Source organism: Galleria mellonella, unplaced genomic scaffold (genome assembly GCF_026898425.1).
Source record: "Galleria mellonella isolate WM207_F2 unplaced genomic scaffold, CSIRO_AGI_GalMel_v1 utg173, whole genome shotgun sequence".
Taxonomy (NCBI): Eukaryota; Metazoa; Arthropoda; class Insecta; order Lepidoptera; family Pyralidae; genus Galleria; species Galleria mellonella.
Genome location: NW_026442016.1, coordinates 2,505,230 through 2,531,354, shown reverse-complemented (window position 1 = coordinate 2,531,354; position 26,125 = coordinate 2,505,230). Strand labels below are relative to the sequence as shown.

At 34.0% G+C, this 26,125-nt stretch overlaps 1 protein-coding gene across 2 annotated transcripts in view; it reads right to left on the bottom strand.

The window, feature by feature from the left end:
• LOC113515552 (V-type proton ATPase 116 kDa subunit a 1) overlaps window positions 1–25,862 on the bottom strand; it is a 29,432-nt gene extending 3,570 nt beyond the window's left edge. The window contains exons 1-10 of one of the 2 annotated variants that reach the window (XM_052893256.1): window positions 25,719–25,862; window positions 13,860–13,997; window positions 9,494–9,670; window positions 8,060–8,220; window positions 7,494–7,674; window positions 6,474–6,650; window positions 5,743–5,955; window positions 5,147–5,297; window positions 3,579–3,952; window positions 2,580–2,689 (exon numbers count right to left, since the gene is read on the bottom strand). In XM_052893256.1, the coding sequence (XP_052749216.1) occupies window positions 2,580–2,689; window positions 3,579–3,952; window positions 5,147–5,297; window positions 5,743–5,955; window positions 6,474–6,650; window positions 7,494–7,674; window positions 8,060–8,220; window positions 9,494–9,670; window positions 13,860–13,970 (1,655 nt within the window). In that variant the 5' untranslated portion in view covers window positions 13,971–13,997; window positions 25,719–25,862. Of the gene's footprint in view, window positions 1–2,579; window positions 2,690–3,578; window positions 3,953–5,146; window positions 5,298–5,742; window positions 5,956–6,473; window positions 6,651–7,493; window positions 7,675–8,059; window positions 8,221–9,493; window positions 9,701–13,859; window positions 13,998–25,718 lie in introns of those variants that run through there. The other variant, XM_052893255.1, reaches the window with a different exon arrangement.
• Window positions 25,863–26,125: the final 263 nt, after the last annotated feature.

The following is a 26,125-nucleotide window of genomic DNA, read 5'->3' as shown; positions in this document are numbered from 1 at the left end:
CTGAAAGAGATCTCTTCCAGCCAACCCAGTGTAGTTAGAGAGAAAATGAATTAATTTGGGTAATCCAGTGCAGAAAAGGTACCAGTGAAAATAATGTAAATACATCAAACACTATTGTGAATAAATACGTAAATATATATATATATATATATATATATATATATATATATATATATATATATATAATATAAAAAATTCAAAATTCAAAATTCAAAAATCATTTATTCATGTAGGACATTTTAGCCGCTTATGAACGTCAAATTTTTACATTATAATTTTATATTTACCCTACCGTCCAGTTCGGTATATAGATCCAATTGAGAAGAACTGGCAAGAAACTCAATTGAATTACTTTTTTTTTTAAAGCCAGTTTATTTACAATGTATATTTATATAGGTGTCTATGTCTAACATTAAATGAAAATTCAGTGCATGAACAACTATTGCCATGCACACTCGTCATTCAAGTAATCGTTTAGTGAGTAATAGGCTTTGCTCAGTAAATATGATTTAACAGATGTTTTGAATTTATTTAAGGGTAATTCCAACATATCCTTTGGTATCTTATTGTAAATTTTTATACCTATTCCCATAAAAGACCTATTAACTTTTTCTAAACGATACTTGGGACAGCAAGTTTGTCTTTAAATCTAGTATTAATATTATGAATATTGCTGTTTTTTGGAAATAAGTCAAGATTTTTATGAACATATAGAATATTTGAATATATAAATTGAGAAGCAACGGTGAGAATATTTGCCTCTTTGAATTTCTCTCTTAATGAGTCACGACTCTTCATACAGTAGATCGCTCGAACGGCACGTTTTTGTAATATGAATATATTCTTAATATCTGCCGCTTTTCCCCATAGTAATATTCCATAAGAGAGTAAACTATGAAAATAACTAAAATAGACTAATCTAGCAGTATCAGTATCAGTGTACTGTCTAACTTTACGCACGGCAAAAGCTGCTGAACTTAGTTTCGCTGCAAGGCTTTGAATTTGTGCACCCCATTGTGTTTTATTATCTAGTGTGATTCCTAGAAAGACAGTAGATTCTATAAATTCGAGAGATTCGTCATTTAATTTAATATTGCAATTAGTATTAAAACTTTTAGATAGAGAGAAATTAACACATTTTGTTTTTTTAGCGTTTAACATAAGATTGTTAGTTGTAAACCAGTGCAGGAGACGCCGCAAAGCACTATTTACATCGTCATAATTATTAGTCATTCTATTAACTTTAAAAATCAATGAAGTATCGTCTGCAAACAATACTATGCCGCATCTATCCTGCATGGCATATGGGAGATCATTAATGTAAACTAGGAATAAAAATGGACCGAGAATAGATCCTTGAGGTACACCCATTTGCACAAGTGACCCGTCAGACGTAGCGTTGTTAATCTTCACTTTCTGTATTCTATCAGATAGATAAGATTTTATTAAATTTAAAGCATTGTCTTTGACGCCATAAAAAGCAAGTTTTTTTAGCAATGTATTATGATCAACGCAATCAAAAGCCTTAGAAAGGTCACAAAAAACACCTATCACATCCATTTTAGTTTCCCATGCAGCAAATACGTGTCTAAGCAACTCTGCACCTGCGTCTGTAGTTGAACGACCTTTGGAAAAACCGAATTGACTATTGTGGATTAAATTATTTAAATTGAAATAACTGACAAGTTGCATAAGGATTATTTTTCAAAAATTTTACTGAGTGCTGGGAGTATATATATATATATATATATTGGGTCATCCTATCTCCAGATTTAAAAAGCGGTATGATTTTACTAATTTTCATTATGTTAGGAAATTTACCTTCATCTATACATTTATTGAAAATAAAAGCAAGAGAGGGCGCAATAATTTCCATTATACTATCCAGTATTTTAACAGATATACCCCATAGATCCTCTGTTTTTTTATTATTAAGTTGTTTGAATATTTTCATTATATATATATATATATATATATATATATATATATATATATATATATATACATTTTTACTTCTTTTTTTACGACTTTTAGCTACGTTAGTTTATGTACAGTATTTTGTATAGCGTTGTTCCGGTATAGAATAGAGCATTACTTTCTTTCCCGTGGGTATCGTAAGAGACATTAAGGGTAGTTAATGCTCGAGGTATGGACAGCAGCGTCCCTCTTAAATCATCTCCAAAGCCTAGCGGGTTGGCAACCGTAGCCAACCCGCCTGCCTAGCGTGGCAACTATTAGCAAAACCCCCCTTATGAGCGAGACCTATATTCAGCAGTAGACATTATTATTATTATTATTTATTCATTAGTACAAATATGTGTACATGGCGGACTTAATGCTAAAAGCATTCTCTCCCAGTCAACCATAGGGAAGTGTCAGAATACTCGAATGCGGTACCACTAATTATTGATATACATACATACTAAAATTATATATATAAACGAATAAAGATATATGAATAACAAATATACTTACACATATATATATATATATATATATATATATATATATATATATATATATATATATATATATATATATATATACAATGATGATTTTGTTTAGAATAAAATACTAACTTGTAGTTGACGACACTCATGCAGACACCAAAGATCATGTGCACCACACCGAAGATAATGGACAGTTTCATTTTGTAGGAGTTCAAGAATATAATTTTGTTATCGGCAGTCTGAAATAAAAATATTCACATTTTATTATATATATACTTTTACACCGCTTTTTTGTTCTATTTCTTTCATAAAGCGAAAAGGTATCAATTGACGGTTTGCTTGCCACTTATTTCTGGGTCATAGATGGAATGAAAGTAATACTCAGAGCATCGATGCGACGTGGCAGAAGTCGAGACTACCGCCACTTTACTATGTTCCATAAACTTGTTAGTTGGATGGAAATTTAAATAAACACAATTTTGAGATTAGCTTTTTTTTTCTACAACTTAGAATGGCAAACAAGCTGACGGCCCACCTGATGGAAAGTGGTAACCGTCGCCTATAGACATGAGCAGTACCATGGATATAACTGAGTATACTGTTTCGCCCATGATACCCCTCATGCGTTGCCATTCCTGAGGACTCAGGTGTTATTCCTCTGTACCCAGTAAATTCACGCCATATCCCACCCTTCAAACCGAAACACAGCCATGCAAACACGTATATGTTAAACTCAACAGAGATACTTTTTGTCACTAAATGTAACATATTATATACCAAAGGAACTTAACAGTCGAGGGATGAGCAACAGTGTTCCTATTAAAACAAAACCAAAAAACTAACTGCAGTTACCAACCCGCCTGACAAGCGTGATAACTACTCGCAAAACCCTCCCTTATGGGGGCTGGCCTATGTTCAGCAAAGAACCATTAACAGCTGATTTAATGATAAAACACCAGACGACACACTCTCAAGTAGTTATTAATTTAAAAAATGCAGAGACCAAGAATTTATCTTGGAATCGCAGTGAAGCACTTGCCTGATTGAGTGATCATCATTTAGTTTACTACTTACTAGGAACAATCAAGATAACGCTTTCAAATTTTATAGGTAAAAATATGATCTTACCTGCCAAATGGGATCTATGCCGATAAAGTAGGGCACATCAATGTATGAATCATTCGGGTCCAGTGTGAAGGCAGGGCTACTTTCCAGCGTTTTATTGTCATATGGCACGTACCATGATGATCCGAAAATGTTCATGGATTTCGAGAATATATCATTATACACGAGCCCGGTGTACATAGAGAAGCAGCCCATAAGTAAAATGATGTAGCGGCCAGCGAAGAAAATGTTCCAGATTTCGTTGTTAGACTTCTTAGCAGCAAGCGAAACTTCCTTAATGACCATCCAAGCGCCGAACAATGCCATAATCAAGCCGTGCCCGAGATCGCCGAACATCACAGCGAATAAGAACGGGAAGGTGATGATTGTGTACAGAGCTGAAATAAAATAAATAACACTATTTGTTTTCTACTTCTACTGGGTGAAATAATAATAGAAATAATTTTTATTTAAATAAATTTATTTTCAGACAATTTCAACCGACTTTATAAAAAGAGAAATTTCTCAATTCAGTGTTTTATCCTTTATATCTATCTATATTTATAATAAATCTGTAGAGAGGTCAATTCTGTACATGAATTATATTTCCAAAATAACTATCAGGTGATTAGTGATCGATACTGAAACCAAAAATGCAATCAGTAAAATTTTTGTCTGTCTGTCGGTATGTTCGTTATAGAAACAAAAACTACTCGACGGATTTTAACGAAACTTGGTACAATTATTCTTTATACTCCTGGACAGGTTATAGTATACTTTTTATCACGCTACGATCAATAGGAGCGGAGGAGTGAAGGGAAATGTTGGGAAAACGGGAGAAATTACTCCATTTTTAAGCTTCCGTCGCGTGTGCAGCGTTAATGGCCACTTATAAAAATGTAAAAATGTCCACCCGTGCGACGCCGGGACGGGCCGCTAGTATATAATATAGCTCATAACTCCCTCAGCTACAAACCGATTTGGATTTTGTTTTTATTTGAAAGGATATACTTTCAGATTAATCCCATAGAAACATTAATAAAATCGATTCAGTAGTTAAGTTTTTAAATTAAAATACTTAACTGGTTTTGCCACAACTGAAGTCGGTTTTTTCTTTGTGGAACATAACATTAAATTATTGTAAAATAACCTTTTGTAATCCTACTTACTATCCAATTCGGAATGCAATTGTAACTGAGAAGAATGTCAGTTCTCTCAGTTTAGTTTTTATTAAAAAAAATACTAGAATAATTGATTTCTATAAAATTTGACACTCAGATAGATCCATATTTTAATTAGCACAGATAATATTTATGTTGATAATTTATCCTGCGGGTACATTTATCATCTGAGCAAATACAAAGTACTTCCAGTAGAGATTATTATTATCTCTTTATGATAATATTAAGTTTTTTTTTATACCACTGAGGTGGCAAACAGGCATACGGCCCACCTAATGGTAAGTGGTTACCGGAGCCTATGAACGCCTGCAATACCAGAGGTATTCCAGCTGCATTATCTACAATCTACATTCACAACTGTCTGATCTAATCTTTGTCATACTAGATGTTGATAAACCAATATGAACTGACCAGGGTTGCATTCCCTGTACGAGGCGACTCCGTACGCGTCGATGAGGTTCTGGAAGCCGCGAGTGAAGCGGTTGGTGCGGTTGAATGTAGGCGGCTCTTCGTCCGTCTCGATGCAGTTTAGGAACGACGGTATCGAACTGCCGCAGGCGTTCTGCAATTATTACAAATTGTGATTATTATTTATTGATTTAACTTTCATATACAAAAGCGTATGGCGTTTATAGCTTTTAAAGGTGCTCTTTACCAGCCAACAATGGAGGAAACAGAGATGTTTGTTGGCGATATTTTAAAATAAAATGGATTCGCCACATCAAATGGCATGCAAATATTAGCCATTGAATGTACATAGGTATTACAAGTGGTACCATGTGCACACTTTGATGCATTTTAAGTAGTCATTAGCTGTAATTTATATATATATATATATATATATATATATATATATATATATATATATATATATATATATATATATTACGATTAAACATCACATATTTCGATAAAAATACGAAAAATAAAAAAAAATGTATCATGTAATAACATCATGAAATCAAATATGACTCGTAAAGCTAAATTTATTGAAAAATAATACATACGGAACCATCAACTAAAGCCTTCTGTACGTTGGGCAGATCAGCGGTGGGCACCCAGCACTCTCCAATGAGGCATTTCTTAGTGACATCCATATTGAACAAGTTGAGCGTGTGATAGATAGCTTTCATTTTGCGAACCATGATCGACCAGCTCGGCAGCTCTTTGGCTACGCTGATGAGCACGCGTTGTCTATGGTCACGTGTTTGATTTAAAACCTGGAAGTAGATTGATTAGCATAGTATATTGTATTTTTTTATATAACTTCGAATTGCAAACAAGCTGGACTTAGTGGTTAATACACATGAGTAGTACCATGAACATCACAAGTTAACACCACGCGTTACCGTGTTATGGCTCAAGTCCCTGTCATTTCATTGTCATGTCCCATACTGCACATCTAAATAAATCCATAAAACCGTATTTATTATACGGTTTTATGGATTTATTTAGATTGAGCCTTGTATTTACAGGAAAATACCGCAGTTCTCTTTGAAACCATCTTAGTTCACTCTTAGTGAACACATGATGAGCTAACTAACCTGACTTTATCACACCTATCATATATGGTACTATGCCAGCATAAACCAATAGCGTATATGGGGTTAGCATTTCCTTTTTATCTCAGTGGTAATTCGCAGTCAAATATGACAGTTTTAAGTGAGTATAACTTTTTTAAAAGGACGGGATCTTGGATACATTTAATGCATATAATTTCTAGGATGAGTTCACACACCATGTTAAGATCTTCCAGCCTGGTGCGAACGCCCTTGACCATATCCTGACGCTCGGTGTTGGAGGGCGGGCACGGGTAAAGCGACGCATGGAACCCGGTGCACACCTTCTTGATGCGAGACTTCAGCTGTTCGCCTTGGAAGAACGCCACGAACACCGTTTTGTAGATTTCGTTGCCCTGAAACCGTTATTATTTCATGTATTATCCTTATATTATATTACTAGACTTTCTATGCCACCGTTGATTGGTAGAAATATCTTTTATAGGTAAGTTCTCCTTTGCTCATTATTTCCAATTATTATTCTTACCTACTATATTTCTACGTGCAATAAAAATAAATAAATGCATTATATTCGCATTATTACAACGGGCACGTCTCTTCCCATTACAAGAGAACCTTCTCTTACTACATTAATTTGCTATGAAGAGTTTTTCTTCTCTTCTATCAAGTTGCAGTTGAAACCATGAGATGTGAGATAGCATTCATTCATTGCCTGTCGTGTCTTATTGCTGCCTGTAGACCATTATTACCCATCCTTCGACTTTTAATTTTTTTTTTTTTACAACACAGGAAAGAAATGAGTGACTAACCCCCATTCATCCACAACACCTACGGCATTGCAGGTGTGTTGCCACCTTTTAAAAGGAATATGCTCTTTTATTGAAGGTTAGGTTGTCGTATCGGTTCTGAAATACTGCTGCTGGAAGTTGATTCCAAAGAGGGTTGTCAGAAAGTTCGGCGCGACGCAAGAGGACACATTCCGCGCGATGATACGTTTATGGCATTGTACGATGATGAAAATCTGCAGGGCATCAATCCCAATTCTTCAGCACCACATGATAAATTCGGCTACGAGATGCAACATCTCTACGCAGTTTCAGTGGGTCGAGCCGGACAGTAAGACGCCGATCATCAACAATTCGGCCTTGAATGCGTCGGATATTAGATCTCCTGGTTGAAAAAAAGGTTTCTATGCTGGGGCCACACAATATTTTTTATGATATTGATGAACTACTTACGGTAGTAGGATCTTCGAGAGGCTTGTCAAGTTCAGCGCGACGCAAGAACACGTTACCACGCGAGATACGCCACAGCATCCGTTCGAACGCGGGCACACGTTCCCTTTGCACCACGCCGGCTACGAAGCCCAGGCGGCCCCGGGACGCGGCCTGTTGGCCTTGCTCGTCGGATATTAGAGACCTGGTTGAAAATGGTTTCTGGTTATTTTAATATTTAAAAACATGGGATGGATCAATTCTTTGTTTTTTATGTTTGTTAATTTAACTCCATCAATTATATTAACATTATATATATATATATTATATATATATATATATTATTGTGTGTGTATATATATATATATATATATATATATATATATATATATATATATATATATATAACAGCGTTATATTATGATCACAACGTAACTGATGAAATAGCTGTATGTACCTAACTTATTTATTTTTTCTTCATAGTTTTGTTGTTTAGTCACTCTCAAATAAGTAATCGTAGCAAAACTCTGTACCAATATCAAATCCAATCATACATTTGATTACATTTGATTGAAAACAACATTACTCACTTGGTCAAAGAATCCATGCCGAATTCCTCTTGGGCAACGAAGAAGGCTTCTGTTTTCTCAAGGACATGCTTCAGTTCTGTAAGCTCCAGATAGTTTTGTTTCAGATTCACCGCGTTGTGCGATAACTCGAGAATTTCGTTTTCTGTCTTTTCCAAGTGTGCCTGTGGCAAAGTAAATAACTTGTATTACACTCAGAAATATAAATATGAGTACCTTAAATTAGCAAAAAAAAAAAATTGGTCGTAAAAAATTGATTTTTAAGCTAGTACAAAAAGCAGTTTCTTCATCAATTCTAAAGCGATTTTAATAATTACAAATTTTGTTACGATTGATATGTTAGATATATTTCAAGCAAAATCATAATATAATCATAGATTCTTTTGTTACTTTAGTTATTACCGCAGCTTAACCCGTAAAGTACTTGGTATGAAGATATTTCAGTTAATGTAGTTTGAATAAGGCCAATATTTAGACATGTTTTTGGAAATGCCGCATTAATTTTGTTGACTAGGTTGACATTCACCATAATATCATAAAAAATATAGAATGACTATATTTTAACAATATTAATATGTACATATTACGCAAACATACAAAATTGGTAACTATCATATTTAGAAAAAAAAAAAAAAAAACTATAAATATTGTGTAACGTATCAGTATCGATGTAGTCATGTCATTCGCGACAACTTTTTATATATGTATATTCTTACTCAGTTATCGATCTTCGACCAAAGTAAATGAAATTATTCCAGAGATAGCCTGAAAGTGTCAGTTTTTTTTTTGATGGGTGAAAATGGAACGGTAACCCCGCCTGCGCTAACGGGATACGCTGGCGGAGCACCAGTGAAGGGTGATAGATGAGAATGAAAACAGGCTAGTTAGCCCATCATGATGAACTCATCAGGAAATAACCATGATAGTTTCCAGGGAGAACCGCGAGGAAGTCGACCTGGTTGGATATATTGCTAGCAATGGGATTCTCAGTCTCCATTACTAACAATCCCTTTCCCCCAAGTGTCAGTATTGATGCTAATATGGTTTATATTACTTTTTATACAGTTTTCTTTGAGTTTTGAGATAACTTTTTAATTGGAATTTGTGTATATAATAAAATATACTACGTGATATATTCCTCTATCGTGGACCGATTTTGATGATTCCTCTCTTATGTTGGTCTCACACTAACTTTGTCTAATGTGAAATTTCAGTTTGTTTTATTTAGAAAATGTAATAATGTCTCATCTAATGTATTATTTTTATACGGCTTCCATTCGACATTAATTTTTGTGTGTTTATATGATACTTCACATACAGATATCCTAAGCAGTTGTAAACCGATTTTACTGATTCTTTTTTATCAAATTTACATCTGTAGTGATTATGTGTTAATTATAATATTATAAGACATCTATCTATAAATATATTACATACCTCGAGGTCAATAATTTCCCTGGGATTGGGGGCCCGTGGCGGCTCCTTGACTGAGGGCACGTGGACCCCATCTTTGTGTACCTCCGCTTCAATGTAGCGCAGTTTGCGCTCCATTTCGTCACAGCGACGCACTTCATTGACAAATTTACGCTGGAATGCATTGACGTCCGGATTCAGCTGTAAACAAAATTAAATTGTTTATTTAGCACTATTTATATCCCGCGGCTTCACCCGCTTACATAAAGTATCTTATATGCTATGTTAGGATATAACCTATCTGTGTACGATATTTCATTCAAATCTGTTCAGTAGTTTATACGTGAGAAAGTAACAAACACTATCCATTCGTTTATCCATCGTTACAAACTTTCACATTTATTATATTAAAAAGATGTGTCGATGGATGCATGTGTTTTTGGACCATACCATATGGCAGATTATAGTTATATGATTGATTTGAAATGTGGGATTATGGCAATGAAATCACAGAGGACGGAGGCTAATTATTTTCAGCTATCTTATTTTGTTAAATTATATACATTATTTTGAATAATAATATTGAATAATAATAATAAATATAAAATAAGGGCATGGAGGCATAACACCCTAACCTTGATTTGCTCTCTCATTCTCTCTCCTCTTTCTTATTCTTATCTGTTTTACTCGTATATTCATGCCAGACACCTAATCATAAATTCGCCAAAGTTACAATGGAGAAAAAACAGGCCCGCTGTGTTTCATGTACATGCCAATCATGCCGCTCCATAAGCATTTATCTACTGTACCTACAGTTTAGCAGATAATTTTTTCTTAGCATCACCTAATTTTATATCGAATAAAATACTGTTTTTTTTTTCCTAACTTGCACATATTTAGATATTTTTATATAGGATCTTGGCATGTTTATTATAAAATAACTAGCCCCGAAGGTTCCGGCATAGAATAGGCCACCCCTTTCTTTCTCGTGGGTAATGTAAGAGGCGACTAAAAGAGCTTATGGTGGAGGGATGTGCAGCAGCGTCACTTTACATCAAAAGTCAAACTGCGGTTGCTAATCCGCCGCCTAACTTATACTAAATATGCTAAGTGTAAAAAAAAGAATAATTATAATGCAACGTATATATGTTTCATCATAATAAGAAACATGATATTCACGATTATGAAATGCACATATACACGTGTCAGATGACGTACCAATTGAAGAATTCTGGAGAAAGAATCAGAAGTGGAACGTATGAGGACAACTTTTTATGTTATTCGATAATAATATATTATGTTACATTTATTGCATTAATAAATTGTTCTAGTAAATATTAGAAAGTAAGCATAGATGCTGAAAAGATAAACCTATGTCCCCATATATAACTACGTATTCAGGTTAGGTAAGGTTAGGCCAGAATTAACTTTTTATCGGAATTAGTCTTAAAAATAAGACAAAAAAGAATATAAAATAATATGCAAACGCCATCGTGTAGATTCTACACGATCTACACTGTAGGAACCGGTCGAACGAGCGTGTCTATCCGAATGTCGAACTACAATGCTGTACTATCATTATTAGTTACTGGTATTTGACGACGAAAAACTCGTTTTCCACTTTCTAAGTGTATACATATTAAATCATATTTACACTACTACCTTTGTCCTCCAGTGAAAGTGAGGCTTAGTTTATCTTGTTGGACAAACTGCCTGTGAATGCAAATTGAATACGAGGTTTGTCCGGAAAGTACATAAAAGTTTTTTAAAAATTTTATTTTACAATTATTCAGGTAAATCAATTTTATCCCCTTCAAAGTACTCCCCCAGTGACATAATGCACTTGTGCCAACGCCGTTTCCACTGTGAGAAGGCTCCTTGAAAGTCCTCTGGTTGTAGGTTTCTCAGCTGCCCCGTCGTAGCTTTTTTTATCTCATTTATGTCCCCCAAATGCCGCCCCCGAAGTACCAATTTGGTTTTTGGGAACAAGAAGAAGTCACACGGGGCCAAATCCGGCGAATAGGGGGGTGTTCGGTCACCGTAATGGAATTTTAACTCAAAAACTCACGGACAACAAGAGAGGTGCCTTGTAAGAATCCAACGCCCCTCTCGCGCCAATTCAACGATTAAATATTTTTTCCATCAACTGTCTGGCCTTTTGATGGACAATCCCCCGAACATCGAACTAATCTCTGAATCTTTTTAGCCACTTGTGGACGGTTGGTTCCTTCACAGCATCATCCCCATAAACTCTGAGATCACAAAACCTTCTTGATACAAAAATATTATATAACGGAAGCTGGCTCCATGCCTATTTCGTTAAGAGTAACATTTTAAATGTGACAATCAAGTGTAACGGCGGTCAATATAACATTGTTAACATAAGGAAGGGGTCCTGCGCTTACCTGGCCTCCCCACTCCTCTTTCTCGCATTCCAGAACACTTTTATACGAACTTTCCGGACAGACCTCGTATTTTATGTCACTTTAAAATCTAATACTGCCTCTAACTCAATCACAAAACCTGATACAAAAATATTATATAAGTACCTGGTACCTGCCTATTTCGTGTAACATTTTAAATGTGAAATCAAGTGTAAGCAATATAACATAACATATTTTAATTATTATTGCTACTTAGTTACGTTGTCCAATTTGTAAAACAGTGTAATGCTTGTCTAAATATTTAACGAATATGTTTTTTTGTCAATCTTACGTCAACCTTGAATATTTATGTTTAAAGTTGTTAATTCATTTACTTTAGTTTTAAACAAATCACTCGCACTAGTGCGTAAGCAGCAAATGGGTACATAGTGATACCTTAATTACCAACTTATGCAAATTACCTACCATGGAAATTCAATATTTTTTTAGTGCATTTTGTAATGGCAAATAACTGACGGTATAGGGGCTATAGCCCATCAGATGAAAATGGTTATCATCTCGTATAGACATGGAAAGCAAAGAATACTGTAACCTCCACTGTACTCTTAATGCGATGCTATTTCTGGGGACTAAGGTCTTATGTCTACGTAGGTGCTTTATAACTTCATTGTATTATGATGCAACAAAAAAAGATTATAATAGTCATACAAATGCATAACCCCACAGTACCTAGGTACTTGATAAAGTGTCGATAAAACTAAAGATAGTAATTTCCGTTGGCCTACATTCTTGAAATTAGTCATGAAGACTCAAAACTTAGGTGGAAATTCTAAAATTCTAATTCTAAGTGTATTTTTAACCCTAAAGTTGTTGATACTTGTTGTTACTATTGTAAGTGTTTAACAATTACCTTAATTTATCTCTAAGGAGGTACCCATGCATTTTATATTTTAACAATATGAAGGGCATATGTAAGTAGGTATAGAAATAATCAGGGCCGGATTAACCATGTTCGGGCCCCTAGGCAATGCACGTCTCGATCACAGAAAGCTTTAATATTATTCTACGATTGCGTTACGAAATATACTAAAACATGATGATGCAATAATTGAGGGTTTGTTAGATACAAATCTTCAAATGTAATTTTCATTTAAAGAAACTCGAAAAAATATTTGATTAGGCGCGCGACCCTAGTCAATAGGAGCCCTTAGGGGGAAAGAGATTGTTAGTAATGGAGACTGAGAATCCCATTGTTAGCAATATACCCAACCAGGTCGACCTCCTCGCGGTTCTCTCTGGAAACTATCATGGTTAATTCCTGATGAATTCATCATGATGGGCTAACTGGCCTGTTTTCATTCTTATCTATCACCCTTCACTGGTGGTCTGCCAGCGTATTCCGTTAGCGAAGGCGGGGTTACCATACCATTTTCATCCATCAAAAAAAAAAAATAGGGGCCCGTAAACAGCTGCCTACACTGCCTAATGAATCAACCAACTCCGATAAAATTATACCTAACGATATGAAAATCTTATAATACAAAATGTATTTGTACAATTAGTAATTTTTTACAGTTTAGTCATACAAAAAGTTTTACCATTATTTTTTATATCTGTGACAGTTGTAAAAGCTATGTATTTACTCACTTGACCATAAGAATATTATCCTTGTAACTTATGTATGCTTATTTTAAAGAATAAAATAAAATATAAAGAACGAAAAACATTGTACTTAGCAACTGGAACTGTACTTATATATCCAAGTAAATACAATACTTGGTTTGATTTAAATTTTCGCATTTTTTTTATCATTACACAAAAATTAAAATTGACGAAAATAAAAAATTATATATTTGTCATGCAATAAATTTAAATACTTACATCTCTGACACACACACACACAAACACACACACACACACACACACACACACACACACACACACACAAACACACAAACAAACACACACACACACACATGCACACACACACATATACACACACACACGTCCACTGCTTCACACACATCCAAGCTCGGGACAGAGGTGTAAGCTGCCTTATCTGGATGGATGAAGAGCTGGCACAGGGCCATCTCTTCGCTCCTGAACATCGCCCCCATCCTGGATCCCTCTTATTGCCTCCTGTTCTAAAGAAAATAATGTAATTGTTAACCAACAATACAAAAATATAAACAGAATATTTACCGCAATACCGCAATATACTACGTCATGTGACCTTTATGCGGTTTTCCCTAGAAACTATAGTCATTAATTACTAGTAAATTTGTCACGACAGCTCAACTGACCTGATTTTATCTTCACCTATCTTGTATCATCTCTCTCTAGTAGTATCCCGCCAACGTATACAGATAGCGCAAGCGGGGTTACCGTTCCATTTTCCTACTTACTACATTTATTTACCATATTTATTAGATTAAACTTGGCTAAATATGTTATAGAAATTTTTCTGTTAAATATAAATGGTTCATCACTGATAGATTTGGTATGCATACAATTTTTCTTGTCATTACACTCGGTAGATTCATTTTGATAAATAACCTTAAATCCCCGTCATCAAATTATGTCTTTAGTAATTTTCATTCTTATCATTTGAAAATTAGTAAATATGTAAATAAGCAGCATCATAGCAATTCGAACGTAAAACGAAAACACAACAAACGAATAGTCCAAAACGATGTTTGTTCAGAAGCATCTCCTACATTTGGCATAACTCGATAAACACGTCTTACTATATTTTTTATTCAAGCATAACTAAATAGTTAATATGTTAGTTTTTCTGAAAATGAATTGGGAAATTACTTTCAAAAAAAGTAAACATTTTATTAAAGACCTAAACTTTTATCGTAAACTCTCCGATAGTATGAATCAAGACGGCTGGTTGGCATTCCATTTTATTCATACATACTCATACATATGTGACGACCTTAACATATCCGACACCTGTCCAGATGTATGCCTTCAATACGAGTAATTATAATAACAATTTGTCCTCGTGATCACATGATCGAAACAGATATATCGAGTGCAAGCAAACACAAGGTTGAGAAATGATTGCTTGGAATATTGCATATATTTTATCTATATATTATGATAATATGTAACTGAAATGCGAGTAGATACTGCCACATAACAGGTAGGTAGTTGTAATAAAATTGTAACTAGATAATATCTGTAGGTACATCTTTATTCTTATAATAATAGAAATATATAATAAAATAATAACAATACCTAGTAGGCCCGGTGAACTGTAAAACGAACGACAAAACAGTTTAATTTATAGATGTGATTTTTTGTCAAGAGATTATAATAAGAGAGCCGAGAAAAGATATACATACCTATTTTCAAAATTCACGCATACAAGGTCGCGGGTAAAAGTTAGTATTATAATATGAATAGTGTATTCATATTCAAATATGGAATTTGAAACGCTGCTTTACCGAATGCCATATTCAATTAACTGATTCAATGCGTTACTAACAATCTATTTTTTAATGATTCAAACGCCGAAAGAATTTGTGCGTTAACCGTGACCAACATTAATGTCACGTATTTTCCAGAGGCATATTAAAGCAGATAGACATACTATTTCAATAGAACTTAATAAAAAAATCTCTAAATTAAATTAGTCATTATACAATAATTTAATCGATTTCTGATTTATACTACTCTTATAGACTGTTTGTTATTAGATTAATCAATTCTATTAAAATAGATTATAATTTTTAATGTCATTCAAATGAAATTAGACAACTTAGATACAAGCAGACAAGTTAGACAATGTGGGTAGGACATTATATCCCAATTTGTAAACATATCCCGGTCAGGTCACACGGCCGAAGTCTTGGATAAAAGCTAACATGAGATTAGTTAGAAATTTTCGCGTTGTTAACCCTTATTTTACACATAATATATTTAAAATGAGAAATTATTTTTGTTATCTATCACGCGATCGATTTACTTAGAAATCAAAATTATTTTCTTACCTAGGTACTGCGAATTGTATTCCTTAGGGAATATTATTGAGTCGGAATTAAATTGCTGGATTTTTACTGGATTGTGGTAACATGAAACTACAGGTACTAAGCTAGCAGATAAACTAGTGTCGAATGAAGTGGGAACTGGAGAGGAAAATAACTTTAAAAATGGAACTTTACAAACTAAATCAATCAAGTGACTGTGAGACAATGAAGTGACAGGGGTCACCTTAGATTATAAAGTGTATAGATATTTACATTCTATACCTATCTATTTAAACAATATATCTAATAAATAGATGTTGTTCCCAAAAACGAAAACCGACTTCAATCGTAACAAAATCAGTTATTTTTGATTTAAAAACTTAATTACAAAACCGATTATGATAAATGTTCTATGAGCCCAATCTGAAAGTATATTCCTTTAAATAAAAAAATAATTCTCCAAAACGGTTTATAAATGACGTAGTTATAAGGTCTGTAACAAACATGAAAAATTATAAACCTCCTTTTTTGAAGTCAGTTGAATATCTGTAAAAATATCATATTGTAATAAATGTAAAATAAAGAAAATTAAAGTTTGCGATTTGACCAAATCAATTTGACTTGTATACAATTTGACACTATAAACAAACGAATTCAAAAATAACAGGGCCGACAACCGTTCCGCGTGACGATCTAGCCAAAGTAAAGTTTCGGACGTCCCGATGGCCCACGAACAACAAACTGCTATTCAGTATTGTTTACAATATAATATGTCTATCAAAATTCAAGTATCTACGAAAGGTGGCTAAAATAAGCAACGGAACCCAAACCGCTCATCTTTTTAGAGTTAATGTTTATTTGTCTGCCAGTGAATTGTTTGATCATGAGAAAATGGCGGATATTTACAACATATGGGTAGGTATTATAACAACTAGTTAACGAACTTAAAAACTGGTGTAGATTTTATCAGAATCGGTCAACAGAATCACGAGATACCACTCGATCCCTTCCTCGTATAAAGTTGCGTGGAAAGATACTTTATTAGTTAGTTCAGAACATCAGTCTAATAATCATCATCAGGAATATAATCGTAAACATAATTTTTTTTTTATTTTATTCGTATCAACAACCTTTATCGCATACTTTACGAATGGAGTTAATTTTATGGTGCGGACGTAGTAAATAACTATGGTCAATAATAAATACAACTTTAGAAATAAATATCTATTATGTTTATGGTTGAAGTTGTTTTACACGCCAATTAAAGGTAAAAACTTCAAGTCATTGCTACAGAAAACTAAAAAAACATCATCACAATAACGTTCCCAGCCAATGAAGCAGGAATTAAAACTTCGCGGTCGATGACAAGGTCAACTTTTTTTGCCTCATTACATGATCTTTCACTGTGACTATTGTTGCTTTATATTATATAACGACTTCCCAAATAAAGAGAGAATTAAAAACAAAACGGTGAGATGAAGTAAGTGCGTAATTTTTTTATACGTGATATTGGCTGGCAAGCATACGATCCACTTAACAATATAATCTCGAGTAGGTAACAGTACTTACCCACTGATTTCAGTGTAATTTCTCAATAAATGAGTCCCTTAATTGCTTATACTGCATGCTCAATAATTGCTACCAATATTAATGATCATGTAATTTTTTTATTTAACTGAAAAACAATTAACAAGCGAACAGCATTAAATATTAATGCTGCCTTGTTGATTGTCATAGGAAAGTCCAAGTAGATCACCTATTAAGAAGAATTAGGTATGTCCGGTTATTTTTGACAATTAGGAATCGACAACCAAGTCATGACGTAGTTGTTTCTTTAAGCTTATTTCATCATCTTCATCATATCAGCCGTTAACTGTCCATTGTTGAACATAGGCCTTCCTATGTGTGTTGTATTATATCGTCATAGTCGTAGAATACTGACGGATCTATATATGTAATACTTGACAGATCCTTCAGTATTCTACGACTATGACGATATGTTGTTTATTTATAGGTAATCTATTAACCTACAAAGCTAATTGTTTGACGGTTAAAGGTAACAATCTTTCGGTACTTGGGGGAAAGGGATTGTTAGCAATGGAGTTTGACAGCCCCATTGCTATCAATATGCCTTATTATAACAATTCTTCTATTTTCTCACCTATCATCCTTCACTGGTGCCCCGCCGGTGTAAACCGATAGCGCGGGTTACCATTCTATTATCATCCATTAAAAAAAATCTTCCGGTACTTATTTTACTTACTATCTAAACATATTTAAAAAGCGAATCCTGTAATAATTTTTTTTCTACATAGCTGGTTTTATATGTGTACAATTTTAAACCATATTAGGTACCAGATGATGGACGCCGTTACGTGTTAGACAGAAGGGTAAATAGAGGAATGATTTTACTATAATCATAGTTCAAACATCCATGTATTGTCACAAAACATTTTCAACCGACTTCAAAAAAGAAGAAGATTCTATTTTTTTTTATGTTTGTTATCTCATAACTCCGTCAGTTATAAACCGATTTGAAAAATACTTTTTTCGAAAGGGAATTTACTTTTGGTCTGGTATCATAAAATATTTATCAAAATTGGTTGAATAGTTAATTTTTAAATCCAAATACTGTTTTTACCTCGATTGAAATTGGTTTATCTTTGTGGATCACAATCTTAAAATATAACATTTCACATCCTTCACACACGATCATAGAAAATCGTAAGAAGTGTCTATGAGGGAACAAAAGACAATAAAAAAGACATCAGCAATAAAATTCAAACCCTAAGCCGCATAACCAACATTGATAATAATAGACTACTATCCTCCTCTTGTAAGGACAGGCTCGTGCCTAGTAGTAGGACTATAATGGGTTGTTATGGACAAATGAAACCATAAGGTAAATATTATTTTTCGAACTTCCTAATCTGTCTTCCACAATATAAAGGATATTAACCTTTACACACATGTTAGTGTCATTTTACAAAATTGACTTCACCCACACAGCAATATTATTTAGTAACTAGTTTATTTACGTGTAACAAACACGCAGGCACGTGTTAAATGGTTGTCATTGTAACAATGATCGTCAAAATAATTCTATATGTATTGCAATTAGTCTCATTAGCTGAACTACAATGTATTGAACATACACCTTTCGGCCATATTTGAAAAATTTACTAAAAATAATACCGTGACACTATTATGAACAAATTCAAGGATGTGCGATGTAAATTTCTCATTTAGCGTTGTGACCTTGGATGTGTTCCCTGATAATGATATTACCTACTTTTATTGTTGGAATCGTCCATGCCTATGGTACACAATGGCGGGATACCCGTAACATTGGAATCATGCCCAACGATCGGAATTGACCTCATAGTATGTTATTTGTACTGTAGCAACCCTGTCTTTTTGAAAGATGATTTGACAGGGAGAAAAAACATGGTTGCTATTATATGGCGAGGCAAATAATCGGTTGGATTGATGTTTGTACCCTTATATCTCATGCATGTATGGTGTGGAGTTATATAATATATCATTAGTATAATATCAATAGTTTTGGTATACAATACCGTTTCATTGCACCTCATCCTTGCCGCGCGATTTTCGCCGGCGTACCAACCTCAAAGTACTATTCACAGATATTCTAGTCTGTCTAGCAATTATGAAGTTTGTAACTAAATTATTATTATTATTCCATTGACTTATTTACCTTCCTGAGGACTTGTCACTACTCATATAATGAATATAGGGCTTCCTCATTAAGCGATGATGGTGTAGGGAACTATACAAAATAACACTTATCCGATAACTAACAAGATCAAAATTTCGATAAAGTAAATATTGCCGATCATCACACAAGATCACACTATGTACAATTCATTGATAGTTTATAAGTTTATACATAAACTCTAGCTTATTTTCACCTGACTGTCGAAGAATGTTTTTAAAAACTTTACGTAATAATAATATAAGATAATGTTAATTATGCTAATTAGTAAATTACTGCAAATTATATTTAATTAGCTTCATAGTTTTTACTGTGTTTTCTATTAATTGTGATCCAGTGAGTATAATATGGAGTACGCAGAGTACCCAACATATCTGTGGCGAATCGGACAACCTTGAAGTGAACCGGTTAACTGAAATATCTTTTGTGGTTTTTAGTTCGATTATCTAACTAAAAACAAGACTAGCTCAGTCTCAAACTAATAAAATTGAATTAAAAGTAGAACCATAACTTCGCAAATGTGTAAATATTCTAATTTTATTTTATTGCCTATAGGCGATAGGTACCAATTTCCAAAAGATGGGCTGTCTACTTATTTAGTTTCATTACATTCAAAATTGTTAAAAAAATTACACGATTACACTCAATATTTATAGTTTTCATTTCATTCAAAATCGAAACATGAAAATTTGTAGTACTCGTATATACGAGTATATAATGCAATATCTATTCTGGGTATGTAATAGAATAACTAAATTTCAGGAATAACATTAATAAAATTGAATAGTTTTTCAACACCATAACTGGGTGTAATGTAAAACGCACAAGCCTTAAGGCCATCAGGTCGTCACATTTCCGCAACGTAATTCACTTCCGACTGACCTTTCCGATATGTCAGCTGTTACAGGAAAATTTTATCTACATATAGTTTGATTCATCGATATAATTTTAAAAGGTTATTGTCCCAAGTAAACGATTTTAATATACATATGGACCATTCAAACGAAAGATGCCAAATCAAGACTGGCTTTTCATTGTATCTCAAACAATATTAAAGATTATCCCAAATACAAATTAATAATAATAATAAGTGTCACAGAATCACATCAATTGTGTGATGCTCCAACTAAAATACCCTTTGTTATGAGCAACCAAGCAATGAATATTTGAGGCCACAACCCAGAACTTTTTTTTTATACTACTGAGGTGGCAAACAAGCATGCGGCCCACCTGATGGTAAGCGGTTTCCGTAGCCTATGAACGCCTGCAATACCAGAGGCATTACGCGCGCGTTGCCGACCCTGAAGAAACCTCTTTACCCCCCTTTTGATAAACCCCATGCTACAGTCATCTCATCCAACCATGATTTAGAAAAGTCGGTAATAAATGTATTCTTTAGAAGTGATATTGTATTTATATGCTTAGATATTATGTTTATTATCAACTATTTGTAAGTGTAACTGTTTATCTACAATAAATAAAAATGTTTTTCATCGCACTTTTCTATTTTGTCCAAAGTTGGCTAGGAGAGAATTTATATAGCATTAAGTCCGCATTTTGTACCAAAAATTTTTTATAATGTAGTCAATAAAAAATTAACAAATAATTGTAATAGCAATTTCTATCAATCTTCCACTAATAATATACAGCTGCACTATCCCACACTTATCTTTCCCATGATAATTCCCACGGAAAAGGGAGTTAACCTTGCGGCAAATAACTATGTAGTACTTATGTAATTATAAAAGAAAAGGTAGCAAATCCAACAAAGAATATTAAGGTACCTACATATTTGCTAATGTTAATAGTTATACTTCAGTATATAGGTGCTAATCATTTTCTAACATTGTTCACCCATATTCGACCCATATTCCGGTTTACAAATAATCCGTTTTTAGACGGCGATCGAGTATACAATCGTTACTCATACCATACCACTGGTTCCTTCTAGTTACCAGCTCGTTTGAACTACGAATTATAAACAATTGAAATATATGAGGTAAACCAACTGAAAATCATAAGAAGTTTAGTTACGTTTGTTTATTCTTAAGGTTACAGCATAACAGGGTTTTAAACAGGTGGTTACGTGCCAACCAGTAAGAAATTCACAGAACAGTTGAACACCTAAAATAAATGTTTTATAGCATATAAATGTACAGAGATGTCGATACAGTGTCGAAGGTTGGAGGACTAGTTAATTATTACCCAACGTAAATGAATGTGATAAAAACGAACGTATTAGTCACGGTATTAATATTAGAACTGTCGTTGATTCGCTCTGCTCAACAAACGCTTAACCGCCGTGGCGGAATGATTAATCTTTTTAATTTGATAATTAATTATTTTAGAATCAGGCTTTCTGAATATAGTAGACAAGTAAACTGTTACTAATACTGTACGTAGATGTTTAAGAAATAAATATATGAAGGGCATAGGAGCAATAAAAAGAAGCCAAAACAAGAATTTTTAGAATTTTTATTTGTATGTTTGTTCTGGCATTACGCAAAAGTTACTGTTCCAAAATTTATGCATAGTTGTGTTATTTGAAGGTCTAACTTAAAATAGGCGTATGTTTTGTCTTGATACATTGTCTAGAAATGATTACTAACAACCAAAATTCATGCGTACGAAGTTGCAGGCAAATGCTAATAGTACATAATACAACTTCAAAAAACCGTTAGCATATAAAGGATAGATATTGTTTTATATTGAATATATTGCATATAGAATATACAACTATGCTATCGAATCTAAAATACTCCATTGTCCAGTTTGATTTATTATAGTCGGTGCCAGTAGCTAAGTTAGTATTGGTGACTGTAAAATTATGAATATTTTGATCAAAGCCAAAGTTTCAGGTTTCGTTTGCCATGTATTGCAATAAATTTTCAAGTATGAAAATATTAACCGACCGTCTACTAAACGATTATGCAACTGAAACTATAAAGCCCAGAAACAGTAGCACATTTATAATAATTGCAGAAACGTGCCTTACAAATATATTTGTACACATACCTAATCTTGTCTGTTTACATTTGAGTCCTGAGTGGTTACATATTTCATTTACACTATTATGAAGCATAAAATTTAATAAAAAAGTCTTTGTACACTATTTACTTCTTGTATTTTACTAGCTGCCAGCACCGGCTTCGTGCTGATGTACATTTTTTCATTCGATCTTTTAAACATTTTCTTTCAAACTAAATAGCGATATGCATGCATATGCATATACAAATTTTATATATAGGTGCATCCTTTCTAGTGTGACGCATATATTAGATTTTTATTCATATAGATAAATTTACTAAAATCTGCTATGAAACGAAAATCAAAACGTCGTACAAACAAGTATTCTGCTATTTTGGTGAATCCAACATTTTGAGTAGCATCGAATATAAATATCTATAAGTGTATCAGACAATGGTCAATAACGATGATTTGATTGCTTATGACATGACATCACGCGAATCTAATGGTGAATTCACGGTCATTATTACCGGTAGCATCTATTCTGTTATTACTGAGGCAGTGGAAGCATGCAATGTAGCTACTTTGGGCTACAATTCTACGTAAGTACCTAGGTATCTACTTTGAAGCTGTTTTTATCTTGATCGCTTTGAACTTGTCAAAGATTAGTTCAGAGCACTTGACGTGAAGGTTACAGTAAGTGGACGTTTATCTGAATTGTAAGATGTTCTTATCTATAACTAGAATGCTAAATAAATAAATGATGTACCTAAAAGTGAAGTTTATGTCGATGCAGTAGCTTGATAGAGAAATCTGCACTTGATATACAGAGAATGTATGAAACTAGTAGATTTTTTAAACTGTTAAAGTATATATTTTATCTGTTACCAGTGAAGGATAAGGAAAGTTAATATGTAAATGGTATAAAATATTTTAAATATCACAAATGCCATTTGTGATTTTCTTAATTCCGTTTAGGTTCTGATGATAAAGGTAAACGTCAGAGCACTGATAAATAGATGGTCATGACGTTTTTTTGGTAACACGACGTTATCAATCACTCCAGGTCATAAGTCAAGTCAAAGGCCTTTGTCATATTAAAGGTATAGTTAGGCGAATCGAGCGAATACTCGTTCTAACTTTTCCAATGTTATTAGTTTAACATGCAAGAATATTCTAAAAGCAAACTTTTTATTTCTTTATTACATTTTGCAAAGAACTCTGTATATTGCTTTAGTAATCTAATTCCACATTTAAAAAACATTGCTTTGAAAACGACAGTATCAGTCACTACAGAATAACATATAAAGGTTTCCACAATTTTCCAAAGCATTCATGTACCATTCTTTTAAATGCAGTAAGGTTTTGATCGTCCTTTGCTATACGAGGTCTGTCCGGAAAGTTCGTATAAAAGTGTTCTGGAATGCGAGAAAGAGGAGTGGGGAGGCCAGGTAAGCGCAGGACCCCTTCCTTATGTCCCTAACAATGCTTCAGTTCTGGTCTGACCGCCGTGCGGTGCGAACTGGCTTGTCACGCCATCTGTGAAGTTACCTCTTAACGAAACCCCGTCGGCATGGAGCCCGCTTCCGTTGAAGAGCAGCGCGTCGTAATCAAGTTTCTCTCGAAACTCGGCAAGAATGGCCGTGAAATTTTTGCCGATCTCAGAACAGTTTATGGGGATGATGCTGTGAAGGAACCAACCGTCCACAAGTGGCTAAAAAGATTCAGAGAGGGCCGAGACAATGTTGATTGTTTTTTTCGATGTTCGGGGGATTGTCCATCAAGAATTCGTCCCTCCAGGCCAGACAGTTGATGGAAAATTCTACGTCGATGTGCTCAGACGCCTCAAAGCTCGTGTGGCACGAGTTCGTCCAGAATTGGCGCGAGAGGGGCGTTGGATTCTTCACCACGACAATGCCCCTGCCCACACCTCTCTTGTTGTCCGTGAGTTTTTGAGTAAAAATTCCATTACGGTGACCGAACACCCCCCTATTCGCCGGATTTGGCCCCGTGTGACTTCTTCTTGTTCCCAAAAACCAAATTGGTACTTCGGGGGCGGCATTTGGGGGACATAAATGAGATAAAAAAAGCTACGACGGGGCAGCTGAGAAACCTACAACCAGAGGACTTTCAAGGAGCCTTCTCACAGTGGAAACGGCGTTGGCACAAGTGCATTATGTCACAGGGGGAGTACTTTGAAGGGGATAAAATTGATTTACCTGAATAATTGTAAAATAAAATTTTTAAAAAACTTTTATACGTACTTTCCGGACAAACCTCGTATTAACCACATTACAATAACTGTGTCTTCGAACACAAATTATTTATGTAATTCTTTTACTGCAATTTATTTTCCTTTCACACCCAAAATAACATCTTTGTCAAATTTTAAAAATAATAATATACGTAAAAAATAAAGATCAGAAAATTTAATTTTATCATAAAGTTGTTTCCATATTACAATTTAGTTTCTTCTGGAACGTACGAGTTGCAATATTTTAATGTTTATTTCTATTTAAAAAGTTGTCAGTACACATCAAAACCAGGAAGTGGTTAGAAGAGAGCTAGCTAATGATACTAAAGACACTCGTAAGGATGGTGTTTTTATTTCCATTTACGATTTGGACGCACATTTAGATTAAGACACTATATCCAATTTGAATAAAGTTTTTGAATATCACAAGGTAAAATTATCTTATGGAAATAAAAAAGTAGACTAAGGACTACCTAAATCGTGTTTAAATTTAAACACACCTGAGACCGGTTGCGATAATACATAAGTGTTCTATTAAGGACACCTGCTTGACGAAAACTGCAAGCAGCAAGATCAATTTGTAAGATAAAACATGAACCTAGCAAGTTCAATACAGGGCCACTATGGTCACAGTAATGTTAATTTTGTCAGTTAATCTTAAGCGTTTCACCCATATTGGTAAGCATTAGTCAAATGCTTAAAATTCAAACAATATCTCCAAACGTACGGAGAAAATTTCCAAACGAGCGTTTAATTCAACCGAACCTCGACAAACGTAGGTCGAAGCGATCGCCGCACAGCTATCATTCCAATGCAATTAAACTATTGCATTACATTATTATTATTACTCACGTATGGCGCAGTAATAAACTTTGCTAACTACACCTGTGGGTTTTCAATTTGTATATGTCGTATAAAAGTTTGAACGCACCAGTTAATACTGTTTGCCGCGTACTCTTTTCTCTTGTTTGCACTACACGTTTGGCGCGATGAACGCGCAAGGACTGACTAGTTTACCGCGGTTGGCCATGTTGGTGCCTCCGAGCATGTGACCGTGCCCAACTTCGTGATATGATCATTAAAGCGTTCATTGAGTTGGTTAAGCCTTTATTGGTTAAATATTTGTTTCTAATTTAATATCTTTAAACAGTTGTTAGTTTATCATAGTTTGGTTAAAATAGATAGATGTCTAGTTCTAGATATCTTAAGTTTATAACATTATAAAGTACTGCTATTATAATTAAGATGTACCTAAGTTCAAACAATATATAATTTGCATCAATGGAATTCACTGAAATGAACAAACAAAAAAAAAATATATTAACTTAAGTAGGTTGG